We start from the raw sequence: 20,285 nt of genomic DNA, 5'->3' as shown, positions 1-20,285 counted from the left end.
GGTGGAAAAAGCCTATTTGCATTTACCCTATCTATGCCCCTCATAATTCTGTACTTAATTTTGTTACCTGCAGCGTGACTTCATCTCTGTGAATTTACATTCTAGTATTAACAACGGTGATTGGTTATTAGAGTAACTAATGATATCACTTCTCAGAGCATCGCTTTTACTCTGGTGTGGTTGCTGAGGCAGATACCTGATCAGTCATGTATTTTCTAGTACCCTAGACAAGGTCAATTGGAAGCCAACTCCTATATGGACAACCAGAAAATAGAGTCTATGATATCCAAAGGACTTGAGAGTGAAACTGAAGATGTCAAAAAGCCCGAAGGTCCCTGTGCGATCCAGTGCCAGAAGGTGAGCTTGTCAAGCAGGTGGTTCCCAAAGTGGGATGGGCTGTCGAATTTATTCTCAGCAGAAGATGTCGCGTAGCACTCGGCTCTTCTGCACCGTGACAATTTGCTGTGCTTTGTGAGGGGTTGTATAGACCCACTTTGCAACTCCTTATCAAGAAGCTGAAACTTACCTTTTTGATAACTAATCTCTAGACAATTTATTCACTAAAGGGAGCAAGGATCAAGGTGCCGAATTCAACAAGCCTGAAGCAGAGTTGTTTGTCCACTACTTTTAAAAGATTAAATGTAAATGCAAGCTGCTTTTTATTATGCAGAAATTTAAACATCTGACAGGAATGCATTTCTGAGTATTAGAGATAAGGTGACTTACTGAATTTGATAGATGGAAGATCTAGCAGCAGCTGATTCTCTTGTCAAGGACTTCCTTTGCCAGGGGTAAAAGAGTTCAAATGGAGCCAAAAGCAAATAATACAAATTATAGAACAGAAATTGTACAAAAATATTATACTTCTGGAGTTGTTTCAAAATTTAAAGGACTAATTTTTTATTAATTTTTGTTTTTCAGGGTCAGAAGGGAGAACAGGTAATAACACTAACATATCTATCCTATGTTCTGTATACATTCTAATGTAAAAACATTTCTAATATAAAGCCATACAATTAAAGCAGGCACAGTGGACAAACTAAACTCTGAGTTATAGTACTGAACGTGGTTTCCTTGTGCTCTTACATCATCATGTTCACTCCATTGTTAGGGACTGGTGTTTGTTAGGAAATGCCAGCAATTCCATTATGAGCTGTCAGCATCTCTTGGCATGCGTCCCATCTGGTTCTGGATTCCCGTGTGAACGTGGAAATCCCTAATGGGAAGGTGGTTCTTCACAAACAGTTTCACCAGCTGCACTTTGGTCCTTTTATTTGAGTGGTGAGGAAATGGCTGGAAGAATTAGTGAAACATTTTTTAACTGAACAAGTTATTGATACAGTTGTAACTTTTTAAGTGCTTTTAATTGTTATGGAATGGTGAGAGGCACAGTAGCATAGTGGTTAGCGCAACGCTTTACGGTTGCAGCAATCTGGGTTCAACTCCATCACTGTCTGTAAGGACCAACCATCTACAACCATGCTTTGCCTTCTGCGGACAAGCCAATTCAGGATCCTCAAAGCAAGGTCTCCTTGGATCCCACACTTTACTTTCTGAAGGATCCTTGGAGTACTTTATCAAATGCCTTACTGAAATCCACATACACTACATCCACTGCTCTACCTTCATCAATGTGTTCTGTTACGTTCAACCATATATTGGTGTTCTTGTGGCTCTGTCTGCCACAAAAAAGCGGGATCTCCCAATGGCCACCCATTTCAATTCTTCTTCCCATTCCCATTCTGATACGTTAGTCTGTGGCCTCCTCTACTGCTGCAATGAGGCCACACTCAGGTTGGTGGAACAATGCCTTATTTTCCGTCTGGGTAGCCTCCAACCTGATGGCATGAACATTGATTTCTCGAATTTACTGTAATTGCCCCTCCCACCCACTCCAGTCCCCATTCCCATTTCCTTCTCTCACGGTATCCCCTTACCTGCCTATCACGTTACTATGGTGCTGCTTCCCCTCACTTTCATCCATGGTCTTCTGTTCTCTCCTATCAGATGCCCCTTTATCTCTTTCACCAATCAACGTTTCAGCTCTTTTCTTCATCCCCTCCCCTGGTTTCACCAATCACCTACCACCTTGTACTTCTTCCTCCCTTCCCCCCACCTCCTTACTCAAACTTCTCCTCTTCCTTTCCACCTGATGAATGTTCTCGGCCCAAACCGTTAACTCTTTTCCATAGATGCTGCCTGATCTGTTGAGCTCCTCCAGCATTTTGTGTATGTTGCTTGGATTTTCAGCATCTGTGGAATTTCTTGTGTTTGTGGTTCTTGTACATGCTCAAAGCCATAAGCAAGATAGCCAAAGGAGTTATAAGACTGGTAGTGAAGGTCATGATGTGTAGATGTGGTCTATACATGCTTTCACACGTTGGTGTATATTTCTGCATCTGGAGCTGTGCTGATGTGTTTGCCTTCCCTCTATGTACTGTACACATTTGCGTTATTCAATCACTTGCTGTTGTCAGTCATTTTTATTACCTGGTATCCATTATCATCAATAAGCAACATATTTTCAATCATAACTATAATTAATCAAGTAGTCAGCCAGACATTCTATTACACAAATAAAGCTCAAAAACCCATTTCAGTATCTCAACCCTTTGTCAGTTGTGACCTGACATACACCTTTGGAATATGGAGGCACTTCAAAGCTCCAGACTGACTTGTGGAAAATGGTCTTAATGGATATGTGGTATGGGTTTTTTAAATTTGATGTTCATGATCCAGATCGTCTGGTGCATCCAGAGAAAACCCACAAGGTCACGGGGAGAATGTACAATCTGTTACAGACAGTGGCAGGAATTGAATCTGGGTTGCTGGCACTGGAATAGTGTTACACTATCTGCTACCCCTCTGTATCATTTCTTCCCCTTCTCTGGTGCTGAGGACAAGAATGTAAGGCCAAGGATAGGTCGTGTAATTTTGGTCTCAAATTTACAAACCCATACCACTTTCTCAAAATTACAAAACCGATACTACATTTTCAAAATTACAAAATCCATATCATAGATCCTTCAAGATCTTCTTCCCTAAATCAGTCTCACGCCCACCCTTTGCCATCCAGCTCTATTCAGTCCGTTCAGTCAATACCCTCTGTTCATCTTCACTTTCTAAATGGAATTTATTTTCTGTAAAATTAGTTCTGGTTAAAATTGTAACTAAAAGGTGCAGCTATCACTGTAAATAAAGAATAATAGATCTGAAAGATGCTACCATTCCTGAGGTTTTATATAATAGGGTTTGTTGTTGCTTTTGTTTTTTGCTGGCTGTAAGGGTTCTGAGGTAAATGGATTTGAATTTATTCATGGCAATGGGTTGACGATATGGAAAGGCCAAAGGGGCACTGGAACATTTATCTGGATCATGAACATTGGCATCGAGATGCAGTGAAAGGTGCTCTGAGTTTTAACTTAAATACTTTAGCTGGTGTGGCCTGTAACTGATGTTGATGCTGTGCATTCAGTGAGTGTGAATATGACATTGTCTACAGCACGGGTCATTTCTGATAAGGGGCAGTGATGTAACAGAGGAAGACCTCTCCACCCTACTCAATTCTTAATTCCAGGCAGAAATGGGCCCTTCAGAAATCCTGGTGAGTGTTTACGTGTGGTGGATTTTGGCCAACCTTTGCGAGACTATATAATTGTGTGTCTGTATTGCTTAATGCCTGGATCAGCAGGAAATCATGGTGCTTCCCTCTGGCCTACTGCTGCACGCAACGAGGTTGTCTCTGCCATTGCCCTTTAACATTCCACTGAAGGCATATGGTTACGTGGTGTTTCTTTCTAGCCTACTGCTGCACGCAACGAGGCTACGTGACTTAGGTGTTCTCCCCTCTAGCTTGCTTAGAACAATACCAAATATGGAAATATTGAACAAACCATACCTTTTAGAATCAACCATAAAGACAGTGTTTGTACTAATTGTAAGTGGAGTAATTGGTATGTGGAGGGACAGCTCTCCATAAATAAAGTGTCTCCTAAAGATACCTGGGTTTGAGTCTTGTGTGGAAAAAGAAACTCCCTAACATTATGACATCAGCATTTATTGGGCAGGCAAGATTGTTGAAAAAGATAGCAGTATGCTTCTGGGAGGGATAATGAGATAACAATCTCAATGACAGACTTCTCTTTTTTTTAAAAAGTGCTGAGATCCCATCACTGCTTTGAAATTCTTCCTATGTTTTTAATTTTATTAAGAATGATCTTATGTGTTTGCAAACTTGATTTAGTTTTCAACTCTGTCCTGACTTGCGTTATGAATCTGTGACTGTCTTTTGCTAGCTGCGCAATTCATCCCTGTTTTTGAAGGGCTACATTACTGTATTAATACCCTAATGACTATACACCTGCTCTTTGCACTAGGTAGAGTTAAAAGGAGTACCCTGATCACTTCTTTTCATAATGGGACTAAGACCAATTATAGCTCCCAGAATTACACATTGGACCAGAACCCCCTACAAAGGACTGTGAGAATGGCCAAGAGGATCATAGAGGTCTTCCTAACATCCATGAGGAACACTTATCAAGAGCACTGTGTACACAGGGTCCTTAGTATGATCAAGGATTCCACCAATTCACCCAGCATCCTCTGACTTTGTACCATCAGGCAGGATTCTTCGATGCATAAAGACAAGGATGGTCAGGATGGGAAACAGTCTCTCCCCTCAGGCCAACAGGCTTCTGAACCCCCTGCCACATCACATTCGAAGTGTCACCGGATAATTTGACTTGTACCCTACAACATTTAATTTATGCACTTTACTTTGTTTATCTACGTGTAATTCATTTGTAGATTTAATTCTTTCTTTCCAAGGTTATTGTGTGTTATATGTGTATTACTGAGCTTTACACCCATTCCGGAGAAACATTGTCTCATTTGGCAGTGTACATGTATATAGACAAATGACAATAAACTTGACTTGATTTGAAAATCAACACAGAGCTGGGGACAACACTGGGCATGTATTTCCTGCTTCATACCATTTTATACATTGATCCACTCGAGCTATGAGAATATTATTTTCTCAGACTAATGGAAAATACCTTAAGGTATCAACCCTGACCATCTGGCCAGCTTTCTTATTTCTGAGTGACAAGATTGTGAGTTCTGTTCCAGAGAGTTGAGCAAATAATCCAGTCCAAGTCTTTTGTGCACTGCTGTTAGAGCTGTCATCTTTTAACTTTGATGGTTTTTTTTGGCGAATGTAATGTCATGAAAGATATTATTGAAGTCCAGCTCTTTCTTCCATAATGGGAAGAAATGAAAAGTGGCCCCAAGACTGAAACTACAAAACTTTAGGCATAACTGCTCTTGGAGGATTGCTTTTAGGCAAGTGCTTTCCAGATCACCCCTTTAACCTGCTGTACTACAAACATTTCAGGGAGAGCAAGGATTTCTGGGATTACGCACAAGTGGAGGATACGATTCATTTGCATTTGCAGATAAGGGAGAGAAAGGAGAAAGGGTAAGTAACTCGGTCTGTTCTCTTTTCTATTACCAAACGTGGCTAAACTGGGGTGGCTAGCACAACGCTTTACAATACAGGTGACCAGGCTTCAATTCCTGCCACTGCCTCTAAGGAGTTTGCATGTTCTCTCTTTGGCCATGTAGATTTCCCACAGGAGTTCTGGTTTCCTCTCACAGTCCAAAGATGTAACAGTTAGTAGATTGAATGGAAATTGTAAATAGTCCCGTAATTAGGTTGGGATTAAATCAGGGGATTGCTGAGTGAGTGGCATGGCTCAAAGGGCCAGAAGGGCCTATTCTGTGCTTTATCTCAATAAATAACTAAATAGTAGGCCTAGATTCTCAGCCTTAGATAAACAACACTAATCAAAGGGTGATGGGATTTCAGTTGTGTGCCAAGAGCCAGGAAAGCTATATTGCTGTCCTTGAAATGAAAATGAAGAGAATTTAATCCAGGTTTTCTTAGGTCATGAGGACCATAAGACCTGGAGCAGAAATAGGTGACTGACTTTTCCCCTCAAATGCATTCTCTTGCCTTCTCCCCATCATCACTGATGCCCTGACTAATCAAGAACATTTCAACCTCTGCTTTAAATATATCTAATGATTGGACCTCTACCGTTACCTGTGGGAATCATTTTCACAAATTCACCACCCTCTGGCTAAATAAATTGTATTCTGAGGTCTGAGACTTTCCCAACATTGGAAACATCATCTCCTTATCCACTCTATCCAGGCCTTTCAGTATTTGGTATATTGCTATGAGAATCTCCATCATTCTTTTAAACTCTAGCAAATACAGGCCCAGGGCCATCATACACTATTTATATGTTAACACCTTCATCACCAGGATTATGAGCTTCCTGTGAACTGTCTCCATCACCAACTCATCATTTTTTTAATAAGGGGCCCCAAATTGCTCAGAATACTCCAAATGTGGTCTTCCTTATAAAGCCTCAGCACTATATCCTTACTTTGATATTCCAGTCCCCTCAATATGAATGCTAATATTGCATTGCTATGATACATTGGTACTTAGCCACGATACATTTCGTGGAGTAATTGGGAAGAGAGACCAGGAGGGTCACATATACAAGTCATAGATTTATGATAATTGGCAAAGGAATCAGAAGGGGAAGACAATTATTCTGAGTTGAATGGGAGCTGAAAACTCACTGCCTTTGAGAGGGGTGAAAACAGAAACGAAAGGGAGGGGGGCGTCATTCAATAACAGGGAGAATGGTTAATGACAGATCTGTGTTTTGATTGATTGGCTGTGGGTAACTTGCACCTAAATGTAGTTCACTGCTCCCAACAATCAGAACAAGCTCGAGAAGCTGAATATTCTTCTCCTGTTTCTGTGTTTTACCTCATCTGCTCTGATCATTTCAGAATTGTACCCTCTCAGGCTCTGGCTCACAGTAGATATTTCCCTCTTGACTGCAGATCAAAATATAAAACTGTATTAAAGAAAACACAAAACAATTCAGCATGCCATTCCTACATTTTATTTATTCCACTTGACTCATAATTTTTATTGCAATGGTTTTGAGTTACTTTTACAAGTTGATCTTATCTAAAACTATGCAGGGCCTACCAGGAAAGGATGGAATCCCAGGCCTTCCGGGTCGCCCAGGCCGCACAGGGGCTCCTGGCTCAACTGGGCTGAGGGTAAGGAATTTAAATTCATCATACTTCTAAGCTCTTCATGGACTGTGCAAAAAGATTGTGATCATAACCATTGGGGATCATTACCAGCAACCAGTAACAGGATCATTAATGCACCGTTAATAAATACAGGTAGAGCTGTGTGGACATTTGTACTAAGTTACAGTATAAAGGTAGGCACAATTGAGTAGCAAAAGCTGACGAAATGCCTTACCGGCCAAGATCTGTCATGTAAACCCCACATGGATTCATTTTCCCTAGGGTATAGTATCTGAGGGCCTTTAGATAAATTGTCGGAGACAGTAAGAAGGAAAATTGTACCCAGTCTTTCTACAGTGTTGTATCTAACAGTTTGATCAAGCCTGACACTTGCACTCACCCTTACTTTGGCCCTGTAGATACAAGTGCCTCAAGGCCTCAGTGGTGTAGCCACCCATTGAGTGCATCAGACTACACGTGATAGCCAAGTCTGACACCCAGCCCTCACACTGTCCCGTTCTACTGTCTTTACATCTTTGTTGACAGACATTACAATCAGAATTTATGATATAAATAACTAAAGATTTTTAAAGAGTAAAACATCATTAAAACTTATAAATTATTGTTAATTTAATGAAGCAACATATACAGTGAATTACACAAAACATTTCAAAGTTCAAAGTAAATTTATTATCCAGGTACATATGTCAATATTTATACCCTTAGATTCATTGCCTTGTGGGCATTCACAGTAGAACAAAGGTACATAATATTTGCTAGACTCAACTTCTTAATGAAGTTTAATGACTGGGGCAGTGCTGTGTCTGTCAGTTTGGTGCACTAAAACCAGCTGTGGAAAATATTAATAGGTGTTGCTTTTCTTTTACTTTATCTCTAGGGTCCCCAAGGAATACAAGGCGATAGAGTAAGTATCTGATGTGGAGGGAAAAGAAAACTTAATTTGGCAAATTATCCTGTTGTTCTTTTCTGAGCCCGTGGCACATTGGGCAGCAACCTCGCTGTTTCTTTTGCAGTTTTGTCTGTTTTTAATGAGGCTGAGTTGCTAGCTCGATGCTCAACCCAGCCGGGATGGAAAGCATGCAAGTTGCTGGCCGGATTCGAACCTAGCACCACGCACCTCATCATCTGGTGCAGATGCTACTACACCACCAGCCAGCTTCAAATATGTGTGAAAATCGTTAATTTAAAGCTGAAATTGACAGGATTTTACTCATTAGGAGGTGAGGTTAGAATCAAATCTGTGTGACTGTGCCACGTATGATCTGTTGGTGGACAGGACGCCATCAGATGCCCTGTCTCTAGAGCCTGAATGTCCCATTGTGGAAAGGCAGCACGGAATTAAATTTCCATGGATGTTTAATAGTGAAAATTCTCACTGCTGCTGAGAAAGAGGGTACAGGGTTATGAGAATATAGAACATAGAAATCTACAGCACATTACAGGCCCTTCGGCCCAAAATGTTGTGCCATGTAACTTACTCCAGGAACTATATAGCTCTCTCTTTTTCTAAGCTCCATGCACCTGTCTAAGAAGCTCTTAAAAGACCCTATTGTATCTGCTTCCACCACCTCCATCAGCAGTGCAGTTGACAAACCCACCACTCTTTGTGTGAAAAACTTACCCCTGACGTACCCTCTGTACCTGCTTCCAAGCACTAATGGAGTTATTGGAGGCTTAACAGAGCTGAACACTGCTTCAAATATTAGGACTATTGTCGTCCATCACTGTCCATGTGGGAGGAAAGGGGCTTGTTTTACTGGTGAAATGTTTAAGGGGAACATGAGGGGAAATTTCTTCACTCAGAGGGTTGTGTGAGTGTGGAATGAGCTGCCAGCACAAGTGGTGCATGCGAGCTCGATTTCAACATTTAGGAGTTTGGATGGTAGGGGTACGTTGCTGGGAGTAGGCAGTTTATATTATTCCGCAAGGACAAGATGGGCCAAAGGGCCTGTTTCTGTGCTGCACTTTTCTCTGACTCTTGCTTGTTGAGATCTACTTGGTTGTGTTGTGCCACGCATCGTGGGCACGCTATGTTGGTGCTGGAAGGTGTTGCGATCCTTGGACTGTTGGTTGTCAACACAATCGACACGTTTCACTCTATGTTTTGATGTAAATGTGATAAATCAGAATCACTGAATTGGGGATTTAATTTGTCAATGAATTATGCCACCTGTTCCTTCTCAAACAAAACCCAAGTGCTGATCCAAGAACTGCTGGAGCAAGACTGTGGGCTGTGTGTCCTTTTGCCCCTCCTTTGTTTATGTGAAGTGGCAAAGATGGTTGCCTGTGAGCTTGCTGCTAGATCACCCAGACCTCTCTGTTTAGGCCTTAGCAGTGACAGTTTTCATCTGTGCACCTCCAGTGGAGGTTTAAGGGCATGCAGATGAAAATGGAGATGAGGTTTTCCTACTGTGAGTATGCACAATGGAAACACATCGGAAGCAGTTTGAGTAGAAGCACACTTCCGGTAAAAATTCGACAGTGGTTTTGAAAAGGGAACTAGATAAATACTGAGCAACATACACAAAACACTGGAAGAACTCTGCAGACCAGGCAGCATCTATGGAGAGGGATAAATAGCCAATTCTTCAGGACTGAAAAGGAAGGGGGAAGAAGGTGGAAGGAGGGAAAGGAATACAAGCTGGTGATGGGTGACCAGGTGAGGAGAGGGGGGGATAAAGTGAGAAGCTGGGAAGTGAGGGGTGAAAGAGGTAAAGGGGCTGAAGAGGAAGGAATCTGATGAGAGGGCTGTGGGCCATTGGGAGAAAGGGAAGAAGGGAGGGGCACCCGAGGAAGGTGCGGCGAAGAGAAGGGGTAAGAGGGGAGCCAGAATAGGGAATGGGAAAAGGGAGAAGGGGGAGGAACAGAGATTACCAGAAGTTAGAGAAAATCTGAATGGTGAAAGGCTTCGAAAGAGTGGATATGGAGAGGATGTTACCTGTGGTGGGAGTGCCCAAGTCCAGAGTATACAGCCTCAAAATAGAGAGACATCCTTTTAGAACAGAGATGAGGAGGAATTTTTTTAGCCAGAGAGTGGTAAATCTATGGAATTCTTTGCCAGAGTTGGCTGTGGAGGCCAAATCTTTATATATATTTAAGGCAGAGGTTGATAGTTTCTTTATTGGTCAGGGCATGAAAGGGTAGGGGAGAAGGCAGGAGATTGGGTCTGAGAGGCAAATTGGATCAGCCATGATGAAATGGCAGAGCAGACTCGATGGGCCAAATGTCCTAATTCTGTTCCTATATCTTAAGGTTTTGAATCTATCTTCATGTCATCAGAATATGAGGTGTTGCTCCTTCAACCTGTGAATGGCCTCATCATAACCGTAGAAGAGGCTGTGGACTGGACTGACTTGTTGAAATGGGAAGTCAAGTTGAAATGGGTGGCCAGTGGGAAATCTTGCCTCTTGTGGCGGATGGAGTGGAGGTGCTTGGCTAAATACTTATGCATAGATCGAAGAAAGAGTGGGAGAATTGAATCTGTGCATTACTTTTTGACAGAACTAACTAGACTTAATAAGACAAATAGCTTCTTTCTCAGCTCTATGATGCAAGTGCACAGACTGTTGACATTATAACAGTGTGCAGTGTTTGAAGAATTGCAACTTTGAAGTAACTAACATTTTTTGTACATACTACAGGCCATCGCAGATTGACAAAGTATATCAAAGATATGTGGAGACATATATCATTAGCTAACCACTACTCATTTTGACTTCCAGGCCTCAGTACTAGACTCTTGACATTACAACTAATGGAACTGTTATTTTTGGCATTTGTTATGAACATGTATTTCCCCACAGAAATTAAATTGCTTCGATGTTTACAGAAAGAATGAGTGAGGAGATTTGATGAATGGTTAATAGTAATGCACCAGAGTGTGATACAATGAGTTGAGGATGAAGAAGAACAGAGGCTGCTGTACATTTAAAATAGAAAGAGAAAATAAAGGAACTGTGCAGTTAGAATTCTAAGGAGTACCGTACACACATTCAGGTTTAGATGTTAAAAGATTGTGCCTTGCAGCAGAACACAGGAACCTTCACAGAAACTCAGCAGCTTTCTTTGATTTTGGCAAAACATTGCCATGGTTTCTACATGTTTGATAAAAACAATGAGTTCAAACCATGGAGTCAGAAAACTTAAAATTCAAAGTAGATTTATTATCAAAGTATGTATACATTATACAACCTTGGGATTTGTCTTCTAACGGGCACCCACAAATCAAAGAAAACAAAAAAAATTGTAAATTATAAAAGGACTGTTAAACACCCACTTTGCAGGAGAAAAAGTAAATCATGCAAACAATAAACGCAAGCAAACAGTGTTCAGAACTGAAGTCCGTCCCCAGACACTTAGTTCAGAGCAGAGCCAAGTAGCAAGCTGAATTGGCCTGTCCCTCAACTTGGGTCCCAAAACTCTGACCTTTTCAATCTGGCCCAGTGCCTAAAGCATTGTCCAAACATTAGGTTCAGTCGCTGTGTTACACTCTGAGGACTGGACACAGTCGCCTCAATTCGTTCTGTACCCGACTTTTCCGATTCAACCTGGCACTTAAGTCATCATCCAAACATCAGGTTCTACAGTGTAGAAAATGATGGGAGCACTTTAACATCCTTCAGACCACGTGCTTGACCTTACCTCCTGGTTTCACTTGTTAATGCCTTGTCACTTGCAAGAGATTTCCTGTTATTATTCCCATAACCTGTGCACTTTCTTTCTCTAGGGATTTCCCGGATTTAAAGGTCCTCCAGGTCCTAAGGGCGAGAGAGTGAGTATGAACCCTCATGTGGGAACAATTTATGGAAACTGTAATACAAAGACAGTCCTTTTGAAGGCTTTGATAGAGCAGGTGAGGAGGAATGGTTTGTACAGGTAGCTGAAGAGGTACACAAAGACAGCAAAAGAATTAGAAAAGAGACAATGGGGAAATCCTTTAATGTGTTGAAGTTTTATGATCCAGAACACACTGCTTGAAAAGGTTGTGGGAGCAGATGTCCAGAAAGGAATTGGATATGTGCTTGGAAAGGGGAGAACCGTTAGATTGCGAGGGAAGTGAAAAAGAGTGGGGCTACTTGGATAGCTTGTTTCCTGCAGTGCCGTAAGGCAGCCCTATTAACAAAAATCCTCAGTGTCCAGCTTATTAGGTGCACCTGCTTGTTAATGCAAATATCTAATCAATCATGTGCCAGCATCACTGTGCATAGAAGCATGCAGACATGGTCAAGAGGTTCAGTTGTTGTTCAGACCAAACATCAGAATGGGGAAGAAATGTGATCCAAGTGACTTTGACCACAGCATGATTGTTGCTGTCAGATGGGGTGGTTTGACTGTCTCAGAAACTGCTGATGTCATGGGATGTTCATGGATAACAGTCTTCAGAGCTTTTGCAAACAAAACTTCCAGTGAGTGGCCATTCTGTGTGTGAATGAGTCAGGCCAGACTGTTTAAACTGACAGGAAGGTGACATTAACTCAAATAACCATGCATTACACCAGGTGTGAGCAGAGGAGCATCTCTGAATGTACATACCATTGAACATTGCAGTGAAATGGCTACAGCATCAGAGGACCACACTAGGTTCCACTCCTGTATCTAATAACGTGGCCACTGAGTGTATATTGGCTGAGGTTTGGAAATAAGAATATTAATAAAGGTGTTGTGGAGGAGGGATGCAAGTAGCATTTGAGGATGGGCCAAGACACATGGTTATTAACTTAAACCTCTTAGTTATGAGAACAACGTCCCTGGGGGACCTTATTGAAGAGTTCTTCTCCTTTAAGATACTCCATAGAACCTATCTTTATGGACAGGCCTTTGGGAACCTGCAGTGACATGGTGTTCAGTTGTACATAGTCACTTTTTCTGCAAAGTACTTTGCAGGGGTGGTTGTTGTGTTATGGATGTTCCATAAATGCAAGTTCTTGTTATCAGTATCCATTTTATTTATTTATTTAGAGAATCGATTTACATAGTAACAAGCCCAATGAACCAGTGCTGCCCAATTGCACCCACACAACCAATTAACTTACTAACCCGTATGACTGTTTGGAATGTGGAAGGAAGCTAGAGCACGTGCAGATTAATTAAACCTTGAAATTACATTAATAGAGGGGATTAAAGGGCAGATACTGGCACCCTGAACAGTAAATTTATATTAGACCCAAGAAGTATGTAATTTGCAACCAGTAGCTAGTTCCACTGTGTGTCAGATGTTGGTAAAATAATGGATGGGCTACAGCAGCAGAAGACCACAGGAAGTACCTAATAAAGTGGCCACTCAGTGTAATTACGGATACTGGAAACAGTTGAAGCTTTAAGGACTGGGGTCGGAATAATTTGGTTGCAGAAGGAAAGCAAAGGAGATCCAGCTAGATTCTTCTTCTTGAGAAAAAGGCTAGTAACCACTTCAAAGGTGAAACAAGTCACCCCCCCCACCCACCCAATCTCATCTGGCCACTACATTAATCAAGTAAATCTAGACTTAGTGTCTAGTAAGCTATCCTCATTGACAATTGTCTTGTTACAGGGAGAACCGGGGTATGTTCTAGGAGGAAGTGATGTTATTCCTGGCCGGAGAGGAGAACCTGGATCTCCGGTAAGAACTGATTAAAATATATAGAGATGAAATCAGAAGGGGAAATTCTAGACAGGATCCCAATAATGGAAGTAAGTGAAATTGTGACCCTGTTATGATGTGATTTTATTTTGCTTCCTGTAAAATGTTGGTGAGGAGATAAGGATTTTGTAGTCACTATAACACAAATATAGTAATAAAGTATTTATGTCTAAACTTCATTCCTTATCAGTTTGTTTCATGAATTTTAAGGCAGGGTACAAGACGATATTGGGCTCCCAACTGGAATGAGTTTCTGATTACTGATCTTATTAGGTGTATTTGGATAGAAAAAAGTCTATTGGGAAAACAGAGGAAGCTAAACGATGGAGCTGAAAGAGGCACAGTATGCCTCCTTTGGCATTAGTTCTATGACAGAGTCTCGAACAAGGAGATATAACGTAATGGGGCTGGTCAATTACAACTCAGATATGTAGAAATTTCTTCTCACAGCAAGTGATGTACCTCTGGAATTCTCTGCTCTGGCAGAAGGTGGAAGTTGTATCAAGGATTCCAATATGATATTAAACCTAATGGAACTCCATTCCCTGGAATCTAATACACTAGTGGGTATGGTTGGGTTGAGTTGTCCTCTGAAATTGACAATTTCGCCACCACGCAAGAAGACATTGTCAGCGTGCTGTTGATTTTGGTGTGTCTTCCGAATGTTTGGCCTTTATATACTTTTCAATCAGCTGATTGAATGCCACCTTCCTACAGGTAGAATCTTAGCCTGTAGGTGGAGTGCCAACAGCACGGAGCAAGAGGGAGTGGTGGCATTAGTCTCAAAGTTAAAGCTCGTCCTCTCAGGATCAGTGTCAGACACACTCTGCATAATTAACAGTGCGTTAGATCTTAATTTTAAGGTTGAGATCTATAGATTTCTGTAAGAAGATCTGGGGCAAAGGCTGGTAGATACAGTTGGGTCACAGATCAGCCATGATCTTGTACTCAAGCAGCTCCATGGATTATTCTTGTTCCTATGGATAAAGAGAAACTGTAGTGAAAATAGATATGGATTTTTCAACATTTTACTTTGGAGACTCTTAAACACAGTAATGTCTTTTCTCTGCCTGTCATTCGTGAGAAATAGGCTGCTTAAGGAAAAATATGTTTGGCAGATTGTTTTAAAAGTTACAATGCATGGTGCCTTTGCAATGACTAAGTATACTGGGTATCCTTGCTTTGGTCTAAAATTACTGGTACGAAACAAGTAATTTATGCAGCAATTTAAAGTTGTAGACAGTGATATACAGTGGTTAGTATGAAATTTCAGTCAGAAAGCACTACTTGTGTTATGGTGCTATGCGGCAGTTGGAGCTTTATGACATCTCAGTGCATGATTGCTCCCAGATGGGCCATAAAATGCAACCTAAAGCTAGGGCAGATGCAAGGGTAAGTTTATTCCACATGTTGTCTCGACTACTCCTTAATAAGATCTACTTTTCACAGCTTAATGAACTTTTATATTTAGGGTCCAAGTGGTGAGCCAGGACTTCCAGGTGTACCCGGACCATCGGGGCTTCCGGGACAGCCGGGGCCTCAGGGGCAGCCTGGCATCTCTGTCAAGGTTGGTAACTTCTTCCTTCCAAACATGAATTCACTCCATCCTTGGGTTTGCTGACTGTAAGAACACATGACAGATAGGATCTATTCTGAGAGTTCCTTCTCACCACTAATATGGCCATCCTTTTACAAACCAACTGGAACGTTAAGACCTTTACCAAACTGATGATACTGGACCAGCAGTCTTTTCCCTTATTTCCTTCTTTTCTTACCCCTCCTTTTGATACTCCAGCCCTCCTATTTTCATTCCCCCTTCCCATAGCCCCCCATTGTACTCTTCCTTCTCCGAGCATCATCTACCCACTTCACAACACCCCAGCACCCTGCCCACCTGGTTCCAACTGTTGTTCCCCTCTTCACTTAAGGTTCTTATTCTCAGCTCCTTTACTTATCCAAATTCAGCACTTGGTAGTGCTTTGTATTCCTGCTTATCTCCCATCTTCATACTTCCTTTCCCTATCCACCTCTTGTCTTCCTCTCGTCTGCCTCACTATCATTCACCTGCCACAGCCTTCCAACTCCATCCCTGCTCACCTCGCTCGCCTGCGCGACGTCTCACACCCCCGCTCAGCCCACTAAACATCTCAGAGTACTTTCTTGCTACTACATTTAAATGCCTGCCCAGATCGGAGGCAAAAGCCAATTTTGCTCACACTGCCCGCAAGTTTTACCCCTGGAGCTTTTCACTGTCCTGTTGTTTGGTCAATTTAAACGCTGACCCAGATAGACTGAGTACAGCATGTCAGTCAGGACGAGAGCCGATGTTGCTCGCTCTTTGTGATAGTCATCTCCACGGCACTGCGGCTATGATGAATGCCCCGGCTGCTGGGCTCCACGACCACTAATATGATGAACTGATAAGCAAGGCTTTGGGCCTGCTCCAGGGTTCAGTTCTGAGGGCTTGATTTTGGTTTGGAATGCTGTTGTTCACTTCAATTGTTTACATGATTTTTATTATTTTTCTTTCTCTTGTGTATCAAGTGTTGGTCTGGTATTTTTACTTTTATTTCTTCAATTGGGCTCTTTTGGGTTTCTTGCTTTGTGTCTACCTGTGAGCAAGCAAATCTCAAGATGGTATAATTTATACATTCTTCGATAACAAATGTACTTGAATCCTTGAATGTACTTGAAATGTACTTCTCTACCCTGTGCTGACCAGTCCATCTCTCCACTCTCAGTCCTCAAGTTGACATTTTAAGCTGAATCCCAACAATTCCTTTCTCCCACAGATGCTGCTTGACCCATTGAGTTCTTCCAGCACATTGTGTATTGCTCCAGATCCCAGAATCTGCACTATCTCATGTTTCCAGCAATCTTTATATTCTTCCTCAATATTTTTATAATTATTATGTAGGCATGTTCAAGGAAATCACTATTTTGGTTGTGCATGTTACTTGTAACAGTGTCGTGAAGATCAACCTTCAGTTGTGAAAGTTTGTCAATTGAGTTAGAAGTACATTGGCTGGGCCATATTAGGTGGATCAATGGATTGAGTTGAGTGTCCTCTTTAAAGTGATCCATTTTAATCAGTAAAAGGATCACGTTCATCATTTAGTGGCTTATAGTTTCCTATTATGTCAGCGGAATCTAAGTAGAATTCATTTGTGGTTTTGATTAGTATTGTGTTCTAAATCTTCCATTGTCAAACGTGATCATCCTTTAGACTTCATTATGGCAGAGTTAAGATTCAATGTTACAGTATAAAGTGGACAGACAAATCAGCAGCCAGTTTTACCAGAAGCTGACAGAAGTATTGAATAGCTTTCACAAGGAAATCTGTAGATGCTGGAAATTCAAGCAACACACCCAAAATGCTGGTGGAACACAGCAGGCCAGGCAGCATCTGTAGGGAGAATTACTGTCAACATTTCAGGCCAAAACTCTTCGTCAGGACTAACTGAAAGATAGTAAGAGATTTTGAAAGTAGAGGAGGAGGGGGAAATGTGAAATGATAGAAGACCAGAGGGGGTGGGGTGAAGCTGAGAGCCGGAAAGGTGATTGGCAAAAGGGATACAGAGCTAGAGAAGGGAAAGGATCATGGGACAGGAGGCCTAGGGAGAAAGAAAGGAGGAGGGGAGGACCAGAGGGAGATGGAGAACAGGCAAAGTGATGGGCAGAGAGAGAGGAAAAAAAAGGGGGGGGGAACTAAATACGTCAGGGATGGGGTAAGAAGAGGAGGAGGGGCATTAACAGAAGTTAGAAAAGTCAATGTTCATGCCATCAGGTTGGAGGCTACCCAGACGGTATACAAGGTGTTGTTCCTCCAACCTGAGTGTGGCTTCATCTTGACAGTAGAGGAGGCCATAGATAGACATATCAGAATGGGAATGGGATGTGGAATTAAAATATGTGGCCACTGGGAGATCCTGCTTTCTCTGGCGGACAGAGTGTAGGTGTTCAGCGAAATGGTCTCCCAGTCTGTGTCGGGTCTCACCAATATATAAAAGGCCACACTGGGTGCACCGGATGCAGTATAACTTTGGCCATTTGACCTACTATGCCCCTGTTGACTCCTTGAAAGATCTCTGCTTTTATTTGCCCCACTGAAAATTCCTCATCCTGTGTAACCTGCCCAACTTGCATTTAAAAATCTTTTATGAGATCTGTTTCTATTGTATTTCCAGCGGAAGTGCAACAGGTTCTGACAGCTCTGTGAATGAAAAAATGATTAGCTCTTTCCATTTTATTTCTATTGAAGTTAATTTGGAGAAAGGTGAAGAAGCAACTGATTCATTGTCACCTATCTCACACCATTGCACAGGAAAAATCTTCATCATTATCTTGTGGAGCAGAGATCAGCCATCTTTTCAAGTCCATGACAAAGGCATTGGTTTGAAAATGGAAAGTAGATAGTCTGACAAGAAAGTTTAAAAAGCTGTTTAAAAAATTCGATGACTATGTTACACCAAAAGACTACTAAAGTTAATGTAGGTCCCACTACATCACCAACACAGTAAAGCAGACTGAACAGTGGCTGAAGAAAATTGACAAAGCCGGACTCCCTGGTAAATTTAAGACATGGCTGAACCAACTGGGTCTTGTACCAAGGCTGCTCTGTTTCCACGGTGAGTTCCCCATGAGGACAGTCAACAAGCATCTGCAGGGGTGGTTGGGGAACACCCTCAAGTTTTTCTTCAGTGGGGCTCTACATCAGATGAGGCCAGCTTCGGCTCCTGGTGTTATCAGTAGTGGAGAAGTTCAAGGTAGTAAAGTTTAGAATTGTGCTAATACTGAGAGGTTCCGATAACAAGCTAATAAACCAATTAGGAATTACAGTGGGCCGCCAACTCAACCATAAACCTTACAATGAGCTCCCTGCAATTGGGAGACTTCATTGAAATCCATGCCTGTGACAGCAGGGCCTCGGCTTTACATACTTCCAATGATGGGGGAGTGCAAGTGAAGGGATAGACGTGACATGGTCCAGGCAGAGGTATGGAACCACAAGGATGAAAGGCAGGTATCAAGGGTGGTGGAGATAATGGTCACAGGGTACCTGGATGAAATGGGATCTTCCCAAGCACAAGATCACTTGGGCAGAGATTTGGAGACTGGAGGCCTTCCACATTTCTTTCCTTCTGCCGTCTGCGTTTGACACTCACCCTGTACCATCACTGCTGCTTACATGGGGGCTGAGAGAGGACCCTAACTGTAAGCTTTGTGGTCAGCGGAGTTCACTGGCACACGATGCAAAACAGCTTTAACCCAATGACAGTATAGGTGGTGCCACAACAAGGTCCTGCTGTCCCTTGCTGACACACTGGAATGGGAGAGGTGTAAAAAGAGACCAGCTGGCAACAAGACAATCAAAGAGAGTGCTGAACCAGTCATATCAAAGAGGCCTAAATCCAATAGGCTGCAAAATGCCAAATCCTGGGAGTGGGGAGGAAGCCACAGTTCCCAGAGGTGGTGCTACCCACACTTTGACCAGACATTGTACTGTGGTCCACCAAAGACAAGAAAATCATCCTGGTGGAGCTCAGAGTACTATAGGAGGAAGATCCTGGAGTACCAGTCTTTACTCTCAGAGTGCAGGGACAAAGGATGGCAGACGTTGCTATTCCTCGTAGAGGGTTCCGGCAAGGTCAGCATGAAGGTTGCTGTCTGCACTGAGCCTTGATGAAAAGAGCAAGGACCAAGCAGCTCGCAGGATGGGGGAGGATGCAGAAGGCGTCTCTTGCAGGCGAGAGGAGTTGAGCTGGAAGGAAGTCGGGGCAGATGGGCAGTGACTTGGCCACCACTGCTGACCTGCCAGCTAGAGAGTGTAGTGGTTAAGGGTTGAAACACTCTGTTATTTGGGCACTACCTGACGACCAAAGGCTACGGTTATCTCTTCTGGTAATTGAAAAGAGCACCCTGGTGTGTGATGCAAAAGCAAAATGTGGATCACACTACTAATTAAGTTTGGAAAATGACATTTAGAAATAAAGAAATAGCAGAGAATTTGAACAAATATTTTGAGTTCACCCACAGGCAGAAGGGTGAACTCCTAAGTTTTTAGAATTCAATATATTAAAGGGCAGTATAGTTGTGTAGCAGTTAGCATAACACTTTGCAGTGGCAGTGGAAATGGGTCATTTGGTTGAATTATAGTATGATTTCTCTAAGAGCGGGGTATAATTCCCACCATGGTCTTTATGTGTTCTCCTCATGACTGTGTGGCTTTCCTCTGAGTCCTCTGGTTTCCTCCCATGTTCCTAGGACAGATGTGTTAGGGTTAGCAAGCTGTGGACATGGAAGCAAGGCCACATTTATGGGCTGATTGCAGCACATCCTTGGTCAGTGCTGGCATTGATGCATACAGTGCACTTCACTGTACGCATGACAAATTAAGCTAATCTTTTTAACCTTATCTTTAGGCACAGAAAACCTTTTGGAATTGTGGAGAAACACAGTTCTAAAATGATTGAGAGGCTAAATTAATTGATATTATTGAAAGCAACTAGTATTGGGG

The 20,285-nt window shown here is 42.2% G+C and overlaps 1 protein-coding gene and 1 long non-coding RNA gene across 3 annotated transcripts in view; one reads left to right on the top strand and one right to left on the bottom strand.

Annotated features, from left to right (window-relative positions):
- LOC132403613 (collagen alpha-1(VII) chain-like) overlaps window positions 1-20,285 on the top strand; it is a 414,548-nt gene that overhangs the window by 128,997 nt on the left and 265,266 nt on the right. Inside the window, exons 23-31 of the mRNA XM_059987065.1 lie at window positions 220-357; window positions 922-939; window positions 3,578-3,604; window positions 5,396-5,479; window positions 7,072-7,152; window positions 8,027-8,053; window positions 11,876-11,920; window positions 13,679-13,747; window positions 15,240-15,335. Coding sequence (XP_059843048.1) covers window positions 220-357; window positions 922-939; window positions 3,578-3,604; window positions 5,396-5,479; window positions 7,072-7,152; window positions 8,027-8,053; window positions 11,876-11,920; window positions 13,679-13,747; window positions 15,240-15,335 — 585 coding nt within the window. The remainder of the gene's footprint in view (window positions 1-219; window positions 358-921; window positions 940-3,577; window positions 3,605-5,395; window positions 5,480-7,071; window positions 7,153-8,026; window positions 8,054-11,875; window positions 11,921-13,678; window positions 13,748-15,239; window positions 15,336-20,285) is intronic.
- Window positions 13,608-20,285, bottom strand: part of LOC132403616 (uncharacterized) — a 331,526-nt gene continuing 324,848 nt past the window's right edge. For both annotated transcript variants that reach the window (XR_009515306.1, XR_009515305.1), the window contains exon 4: window positions 13,608-14,745. This is a non-coding gene — a long non-coding RNA (uncharacterized LOC132403616). The remainder of the gene's footprint in view (window positions 14,746-20,285) is intronic.

Source organism: Hypanus sabinus, chromosome 13, assembly GCF_030144855.1.
Source record: "Hypanus sabinus isolate sHypSab1 chromosome 13, sHypSab1.hap1, whole genome shotgun sequence".
Lineage (NCBI taxonomy): Eukaryota > Metazoa > Chordata > Chondrichthyes > Myliobatiformes > Dasyatidae > Hypanus > Hypanus sabinus.
This window is presented reverse-complemented; position numbering and strand designations above follow the sequence as displayed.